The 9,886-nt window shown below is 39.2% G+C and overlaps 1 protein-coding gene across 1 annotated transcript in view; it reads right to left on the bottom strand.

Moving 5' to 3' along the window:
• Window positions 1-212: 212 nt before the first annotated feature.
• KCNK1 (potassium two pore domain channel subfamily K member 1) overlaps window positions 213-9,886 on the bottom strand; it is a 38,568-nt gene continuing 28,894 nt past the window's right edge. The window contains exons 2-3 of the mRNA XM_076334127.1: window positions 5,708-6,103; window positions 213-2,837 (exon numbers count right to left, since the gene is read on the bottom strand). Of these exons, the coding sequence (XP_076190242.1) occupies window positions 2,578-2,837; window positions 5,708-6,103 (656 nt within the window). The 3' untranslated portion in view covers window positions 213-2,577. The remainder of the gene's footprint in view (window positions 2,838-5,707; window positions 6,104-9,886) is intronic.

Raw genomic sequence — 9,886 nt, 5'->3', positions numbered from 1 at the left:
CTTCAGAATGCTTTTTTTTTCTATAGGAATAATCAGCACAATACAAACTACAATTAATATCAAGGTTAGGTAACGCACTCTGGCATTAACGGCCCCTCCTTGAATTGAGGAAGGCGAACTAAAGAATGCACAATCTTGACAAACGCAGACAGGATTTTTGCAGAGTATGTGCGTGCACGCACACCACTAAAGAAAATACTCCCACTTCATAGTGCAGGCAGGCAAAAGCCAGACTTTTTATTTAAGTTTAAAATAACAAATACTCACCTACATCACAGTATACTGCTTAGTTTATCGCTTCTGCTTTGAATTCTGTGCTTTCATTTCACGTGTCTACATTTTGCAATTGTGTACACACAGCAAAATTAACTTTGTGTATCATTTAGCATCTGTGCATATCCTTTAGAGCTTAATGTTACAGAGAAATTAAAAGAAATCTTGAATTTTAACATACTGAAAACAATCAATAAAATTCCACTGAAAAAACAGTATAAATGTTTCTTGCAGTACAGTACTCAATTTTATGTCAGTGTCATTTTAATGCCATAGTTTTCAATTGTTCACTGTATAAAGAGAAGCCTAGGGAAAAAAAATTATCTAAAATGCCACTCCTAAGTCTGTTAAACTCTGGTGATTTATGATATATGTACAGTATATAAATATATTTATGTATATATGTACATATATATTGGTTAACATTCATTATAAATAGAACTGTGTTAACTTAAGCAGTATAAAAATAGCCACTTTCCTGGGAACATGCAAACACAGTATGCTCTCACCTAATCTATAAAACCCAAAACAACCAAAACCTTTAGCTCTGGTTTTCTATAAATATAAATTTTAATTGAAGACTTTCAGCTGATTTAACCATAAAGTAAGTTTTTCCAGTAAAGATATAAAATCTGTTTGATGCTAGCTATAATTAAGCTCAAACACAGTATATTTTAGGTTATTTACTTTCAAGTATTTTTCCCACGTGCGCTAAATCTAGACACATTGCATTTTTTTCTTTTACAGTAAAATATTATTCAGCTCTAAACACGAAAAGCCAAATTACAGGCAATCTGGCATGCTTGCACTGCAGGGAAAAGGCTCTCCTCTACACTATTCCTATGTGGGAGGCTGTCCTAATATGGCTATTTGTGCTCCAGATGTTTTGTTCATTGCAAAGCATTATCAGGGTTCCCGTATCGTAGATTCTTAAGGCCAGAAGAGAGAGTACTACAACCACTTAAGTCTCATCTCCTGCTCGCTGAAATTCACTCCAAGGTCCCCGCATTCAGCACAGTGACTGGTAGCTGGACTAAAACACCTCTCCTGTTACAGCCAAAGAGGTTCCAGCTTCAGAAGTTTGAGCGAGATCTTGACTTTTTAGTGACTTTTCCCAAGGGGAAAAAATTTCGGTTCCATCTGAACCAAATGTGACATTTTTCCTTTTTTCTTGCCATATGAAAAACTGAAAAATTGTTTTGCCCTGAAACATTCCCTTCTCCTCCAAAGTGCTCTGAGTACTAGTTAGAAAAGCAAAAGAAGAAAAAGGGGCTACGTTCAAAGGTCACACTATTTCTGTTCCTCTGCTTAGCTATCAGCTCAGCAGAGAGCACACACTGGGTTGGACTGTGGAAGAAAGCGCCGAGTCCTTCTGCTGCTGAACAGATTTCAACCATCTACTAGGAGAATGCCAGAAGCACGACTATGCCAATCATGGCATACGGTGACTCTTTTTCATTCCATTCCACATAGCTAAAAACCCACTCCTGCCCATTTCAGAAGACAGAGGACTGAAATGCAGCCATCTCCCTTCCCTACAACCCCATCTCACCCAGCACTTTGAATTGGTCTTGCTATCTCTCAGAGTTTACAAAAGTATTTCATACAAAGACAAACAGCGTGGAAGACTCAAGGCACACTCTCTTCAGGACAACATTTTTTTTGTGATTAGGGGACCTTTTAAGGAAGTAGGAAATGTGAATGTAAATGGCATGGACAAAGAAGGGACCGGAGCCTTGTTCGTTCATTCCTAGAATTATTTGCACCTGCAAGTTACTGGATAATAGAGGGAGGATCTAGATACTCCCCCCTCCAGCAGATCTATAGATACTGCTCTGGAAATGTTTTCCAAATTAAGATATTTGGTGTGTTTGGATTAAATCTGTGACTATACTTCTGACAATCAAAAATGCACATCCCAAAATTTGCTGTGTCACCCAGTTGCAAGACAGGGCATGCAACTAAATGAGTTGGATGTCAGTGAAGGCCTACTCTCTTGAAGATGCTGGATGGAGTTGCTTGTGCAAGCCTTTCTCTCTGGCACCTCTGAAAGTGGTACAACTAACTCCTCATCCCTCAAGCAAAATGGCCTAATGTTCCCAGCCACATCCTACATTTTTTCCCTATTCCCAGGGTGGCTCCCACATTTTTCCCAGAAGTCTTTTCTATGTCAGAAGTGATGAATCCTTGGTAAAGTAGCACAGTCTTCCAGCTTTTGTATTTTCATTAAGAAAATATGAGGCGTACTATTTCTTATGGTAAGTAGCATAAATGCACCAAAACAATGGTATGGATACCCCTGTATTAATTGTTTAGAGAGCTGTCATTGGAAGTTGGGGACTGGGAAGTCACAAAAGGCTCGTTTGCCTTCTGATCGTCCTTCATAGAGGCTGCTTGGTCTGAGATGGAAGAGAAGGAGAGCTGGTCATGTTCCATTATATGCACTTGGTCCTCTTCCTTGTCCTTCTTCACATAAAACAACTTCCTAAACTTTTTGAGCTCATGGAGTTCACAGAAAGTCTCGAGAACCACCAACATTGCAATAAGGCCCAGCAACAGATAACCTGGGTACAAAAAAAAAAAGTGTTTTAATTATTAGCAAATTAAGTGGGGCTGGAACAGTTTTAACCCTGTAACTTTTCCCACCCCTGTCATCTCTAAATAGTATGTTAATTTTTTTTATGACCCAGTTTCAGAGCTTTGCCAAATCCTTTTTTTCCTGTTTCATTCTACAATCAACAAGACCCCGCATAATCAAAAAAAGTAACACTAGTGGCTTTAATTCTGTTACAACTGTACAAGAGAAAAATATGTAAAGGCATTAAATGAAACAGAATACTAAAATTTACCACATGCACGCTCCCTCATTTACTTACGACCTTCCTGATTAAGTGCTCTTCAAAAGGTTTTTTTCCCTTAATATTCCTACATGTTACAAACAGAAGTAAAAATATGGCAGCTAATTATGGTTTTGTTGTTTGTACCAGTTTAGCAGGACGAATCCCTTATATATTACTGAAAACTTTTGAATTATTTTCCTTCAAAATTATAAGAAGATATCCAACACCCTGAAATGAGTGGAAAAACAAAGCAACTAGAAATGTGTACAAAACCAATAAAAATCAAAATGAAAAATTACTGTAAAATTACTGCTGATATTTTAAAAACCTGACAAAGTTGCTATATCTGATGACACCTTGAAGATTATTTGCAATGTTTTACTAACATACATAAACTGTCCAAACTTGGAAGTGTTACTTAAATGGTATTACTGATGACTTTGGTGGTGTACTGACTCTGATTTTTAAAGGTCTCATAGACTGAGACTTTTGGAAATGGAGCTTCATATGGTTAACAGCCCACTGTGCTCTTTTTTTTTTTCCTCTCCAAACATATGCACCTAGAATTTGAGGGAAGGTGTTAAAATGAGCACTTCTTAATCTCAATGTTTCATTAGATCCCTGCTACTGATCATTACAATTTAAGGAGGAGCATGACTATTTGAATATTGTATCATTTCAATGAGTAAATCAAGCAGAAGCTAAGTGTATAATTATTAGTACAACGTGCTCATCCAAAGGCTGAACATTAAATGTGCTGAAAGATCAACACAGATTAATTATTATAATCTGCATATGGCCACTGTTCTGTTACCTAAAGGCATAAATATTTCACCTGTAGTTACAGATTATTCACTGGCAATAACACCCTCCTTTTCCTTCCACGAGCACCATTAAATCCATATTGCAATACCAGGTACTGATCTAAATCAGCACTACAGCTAAAATTTATGAATTGTTTTTAAGCTTTATCTCATGACATCAAATGGGAGCTATGCATTAACACAAGGAAGATGTGACAAAGCTATGCCAAAAGGCATCTACAAATCTGCACTGAGAATTTTGTAATTATCTCTGAAACCCAGTCTAGCTGATCACCACTTCATTTAGAACAGGACTTGTGTTCTCCTAAAAATTCTTGAAAAGCCTGTAGCACTCATTAAGCATTTTCTGATGTAGAACTCCAAAACTTTTCTTGAAGAAAATTTAGGTTCAGCAAGAGAAAACTTTTTATACATCCTGTTTGGTTCCTTGAATTGTTCACATGAAAGGAAAAAGAATAATTTAAAAGTTATGACCTTAAAAACTGCTGAAATTAAATATTCTAAGGTCATAACTTTGCCTAAAAGCCACTTTTTCCTTTTAGTATTTCCTGCAATTTATTTCCTAAGTGTTCTAAAGTTTGAAAAAGGATAACCTGAGTCATAATGTTTTCTTCGGATTTTGAGTTTTCAGTACAGCTAGAATTTTTACAAGGCCTGACTTTTACGAGGCGTGACTTTCTCCATTCACTTCATCATTTAGCATCCCCAAATCAACTCTGCAGATTAGCAGGGTAATAATTAAAGCTACTGCTGGTAAGATAAACACGATGGGTAGAGGGGGAAATCTCCTGCAATGACTACAGGCCTGGCAGGAGAATAAAATAAAGTGTTCTGTTGGCTAGTTCAAGGCCCTGCTTCAAGGAATGAAAATTCAAGGCCCAATCTTTCTTTAGGTAAAACACAAAACCAAGTTAATAGACACTTTGCCTACACTAAGACTGCTGGATCATGCACAGGAACACATACAAATGCAGACCAGCCTAAGAAATGGACCTGACAAGAAAGGTTTGTTTTGGCCGTTCAGATCTTTTAACCGGTGCGTCTGATGACCCAGGACTGCACAGACTGAAGCCGTATCAGAAACTGGGATGCTTCAAAACACTGTCACTGGAGAATATTGCCCTCAGCGTACATTCAAGCAGAATGCCAAAACAAAGATAATTTTCTTAGCTCTACTTTGATCAAATCACTGATCACTGTGCCTCTCTTCTGTGTCAAACATAATGAAACAATTTAAATTTAACATTTGTGGTCTTACTTTGCTATCATCTCAGTCTACTTGTCTCTGTTTGACAGCTGATATGTACCAGTGCCAGATTCAGCTACCTTCTGTTACAACTGGAGTCAGAAACTTTGCTGTTCTGCTCATTTCCCATTGCTCCTCGATTCGTCTCTGTTCACCTGTCAGCTCACCTTGAGATGACCTTAGGTTACAAGGATCATCTTCCTGGGTCTGTGATGCACTGAAATCTTAGCCCAAGATGCTCATAACCATTTTCATAACAGTAATGTGAGCATTTTTTCTACTATTAATAAGAGAGTAAGAAGCTATGGTTTAGCACAATGGAATTCTGGTTTTAGCTTTTTCTTTCTTAACTAAGAAAACTGACCTTATTTAAAGGTTTCCCCTTTGCACAGCTACCTACAATGCCCAGTTTGCTAACTGACAGCTCACAAAACAATCGCCATCCACAGAATGGAGAGGGAAAGTCTGATTTTTTTTCCCCCCCATAAAATGTCTTTTATTTAGCTGGTTAGTTTGACACTTACATGTAATTCCGATTTTATACAGCTCTCGGAATTTTTGATTGTAGCCTTCTCCTGGCACATAGTCTCCGAGGCCAATGGTGCTCAGGGAAATGAAACAAAAGTAGAAAGATTCCAAAAAATTCCAGTCATCTTCCAGAACAGAAAATATTGCTGCTGGGATTAAGAAGAAGCACGAGACAGTGATGAACCCAAGGACTATAGCGTGGATGATTGCAACAACCTGCTTGGAGAAGCCCCAGCGAATGTGGAAATACAGTACAGGCCGCCTGGTGACATATACAATGATACGTTGTACCACTGCCGTCAGGAAAAGCAGTGTAAATGGGATCCCGATGACTGAGTAGATGATGCAGAAGGCCTTTCCTCCATCAGATAAAGGCACTGTGTGTCCATAACCTGGAACAAAGCAGAGGAGGCATAGGTTGAGCTAAAGCTCAGAGCTCACGTACCAATTTGATATTGGCTATATGGTTTGAGAAAAAAATAACGCTTCACTATTGCTAATTCTGAATCCTGCTATTCTTGACAAATGCTGTTCAAAGGTCTGTTTTAAGCAGGCAAACAAAGCCTAAGTACTAGGAATAAGCAAGTAAAAATAAAAAATATTTTTATTTCAAAATTGTGAATGTAATTGTAGAAATGCTTATTTTGGAGAAGGAAATAATGCCTAGACAGGAGTGGGAACCTATGCCAGGAAATCTGTGTTTTATTCTGGGTTTTCCTGCTGACCCTTTTGTTTAGTTTTACAAAGTGATGTAACTTCTTTTACCCACCTTGTCAAGTGGAATAATCCATACTTCAGAAAAATGCTCCTACATCTACTCTGTAGTAAAACACTGTATCTAAAAGTAGAACAAACATTTTCACAGCAAAACTCCTGGGATCTAACCACTGTGGCTGGATTTTTGCGTAGTCATTTACACACTAGAAGCATCAATAGTGATCTGTTCAGAGTGCAGGCATATATCCACTGGTGTATAGGCTGATCACAGCCAGCCATCTCAATTCCACAAATGCGTGCAATTACACTTGTACCCAGCACCAGCAGCTATGCTGCCAAAGCACACTCTGCCAGACAGCCTGGCTCTAAATGTAAATCATAGGCACAGAAGAGAACAGTAAATCCAGCATAAACCAGGAATGCTTTCTTCTGTTTGCCAACTAAAAAATGAGTATTTTGTTTTCATTGCAGTAAGGAAGAGGAAATTGCTTGAAATCTAGTTTGGGCAGTCTTTACACTGGTATCAAAGCAAGCAAGTGCAGACAGGCCCCAGTAATTCTGCAGTCCCAAATCTGCCAGCTCATTTGGGTTACGTTAGTGCTGTACAACGAAGCATTTTCCAGAGCTACTGCAACTAGCTACCTTGAGGAGCCCAGGCAGAGCCCAGTGCGTACTGGGTTATGCTGCTTCTGATCTCTGAACTGGGCTCACTCTGCACTCACCCAGTCTGCCCAGTGCAGCACTGGACCAGGCAGACATTCCCTGAGGGCTCCTGGGAACACCCTGCCTGCTTCCCTGTGAAACCAGCTGCTCTGCAAGCCCCTTCAGGTTTTATATGAACACAAGAGATTTCCCCTCTACACTAATGAATTTAACAGTAGAAGCATTGCTCTTTTAAGTTGTCCAGCGGAGTAAGAAAAGGAAATGTTCTTTTTGTTTAAGATGCATAGAGACACTTCCAGACAATGAAAGATGGGCAAAACATCTTATCATTACAACGTACAAAGTCTTAGAGAAGAAACGCATGAGGTGTACTTTCTCCGTGTTAGCTAACCCGACAGGAAACTTCAGTTGTATTTGAATTTTAATGACATTATGAATAATTTACCCAAGCTCAGTCTTTTGAACCCCAGAAAATTGTGTCAATTAATGGCTTTTTTTCCTTGCTCACCTTCTGTTTGCTTTATCTGCTTTGAGATAAGAGAACCGGAATTGCACAGAGCACGCCAGATGCAGATGAATCAGATTTATGAAGTTGCAGAGAAGGTTTCTCACCTTGCATTCTACTCCGTCCCTAATAACGCCAGACACTTGACTGGCATTTCTGACTACCACTGAGCGACACTTTCTTGGCCCTGTCTATCAGAACCCCAGGATCTTGCCTCTCAGAGGTGTCTGGGAATCAAAGAGTGCAGATCCCATCACTTCGTATGTGTGAACCGTATGACTGATTTTGCTGTGTGCATGACTTAAGATTTTATCCGCAGACATTTTCAAGTGCCATTTTATGGCCCAGTTGCCCTGCAGCTCTTCCATCATCCTTACTGCTTTAATAATTTAGTAATGTCTTTAGTAAACTTTGTTACCTCCCTCTTCTGGGTCATTTATGATTACGTTGAACAGCACAAGCCCCAACACAGGCCTCCAAGGAACAACCCTCGTGACATTCCCCTACTTCAAGAACTAACCATTTTCTCCTACTCTGTTTTCTATCTTTCCCTATCTCACATCCATATGAGGACCAGCCCCAGTTGCTTAGTTTTCCTGAAAGCACTTTGTGACAATCAACTCCAAGTTTGGAAGAGAAGAAACATGTGTGTTTTGAGTAGATCATAGGACATCTAAAACTGACCCATGTGACACAAATACAAAAAAGGCAACTGCAATGTTCCACCACATCAAGGTGTCTTCAGTAAAGCAGAACTAGAGGTGTGTTATTTGAGTAAGACGCAGATCAGACCTCATCTGGACTAATCTACCTCATTCTGTATATCCACGCTTAAAGAATGAATTCACACTGGAAGAAGAGCACAGAAAGGTTACTGAAACCATCAGGAGAATAGACTATTTTATGAGAGGAAGATAAAAATGGTTGGCTTCCTCGGCACAGCTGAATGGAGGCTGAAAAGTGATATAGTATCTCCCTGTTACTGCATCAGCATACAAGTACTACCAAGGGAAAAGAAATGCTTTAGATGAAGAATAATATTGCCACACAAACAAATAGCTCTGATGTAGCATGAATAAATTTAGTCTAGAAATTAAAAAAAGGTTTTTAAGCTTCAGAGAAGAGTTTTGGAGCAGCCATCCACTTTTGGTACTGGGGAAAGAACCCAGCTATGTTTAAAATGGAGCCTGATGAAGCTTGGTAACTTTATGGATGGTGCAATATCATGAGGCTACACATGACAAGCAGAAATTGAGCTTGCAGACCTAGAAAGTCCCTTGCAAGCTCCAGGTTCCTAAATTTAACATATGTTTGCACAGTACAATTAAGCCAAGCTTTCATTAAGTTGAACCCAAACATCTGCATGATGCATACAAAAAAAAAAAAAACAAAACAAAAAAACTCTGACACATTTGTCGGTTCATTATGCACAGGGCACGTTGATGGTGATTTAATTCCAGCCTCTGCGCTGACCCAGGCAGCAATCAGCTTATTTCTTGGTGAGGAGGGGTTCTGTTACCTCTCCAATACTTCTCATAATTCTTTCTGAAGGACAGACATTATCCTTCCAGGTGCTACACAGTATGCACCCAAACTCAGAGAAAAGTGTAGAATGAGAAAGACTTTACTACAGGAAAGTTTGCAACAAGGTTATATTCAACTGGGTGCTCAGACTAGCCTGTCTGGTTAACCCTTACAGAAATTTTCCCAATTCACAGAATTAGTTGAATTAGCCTGAAGCAGATGCTACCTTCTAAGGTCTGCTCTGCCGTTCTGGTGAGGTTGTCACATCACTTAAGGAATAGTTGAGGGGATTGTGTACCTGCTCCTCAGCTGCTAACAATTACAGAACTGTAACACTAAAGAGCATTGACAGTTTCAGACTGAGGAGAGAATATATGCTCCACTCAACCCGCAGCAGTAAGAGGATGACATCTTCCAAAAGCAACGGATGAGTGATCACTGTTTGCTTGCTACTCAGGATACAGAGTCACTACTTGGGAATGATTACATTGAAAAGCTTGAGCTAAAACAGTCACAATTTATGAAGCTATGGCAAGTGGGGAGGAAAAAGGTCCGTATTTTTTCCCAGTATGAAATTACTTTTATGTGACTTTTCCTAACAATGCCTATAATCTTAGTCATCACTGTACAAAAGTCATTAAAAAAACCCAACACAGCCATACATTAAAAGAGATGAAATTACAGATCCAAGGCAGGAGATACTCCATGTCTGCTTTCAGACACTTGCACTCTATTGCCTCCCATCTCTGCTCCTGCACCTGTTTGT

This window comes from Aptenodytes patagonicus, chromosome 3 (genome assembly GCF_965638725.1).
Source record: "Aptenodytes patagonicus chromosome 3, bAptPat1.pri.cur, whole genome shotgun sequence".
Classification (NCBI taxonomy): domain Eukaryota; kingdom Metazoa; phylum Chordata; class Aves; order Sphenisciformes; family Spheniscidae; genus Aptenodytes; species Aptenodytes patagonicus.
This window is presented reverse-complemented; position numbering and strand designations above follow the sequence as displayed.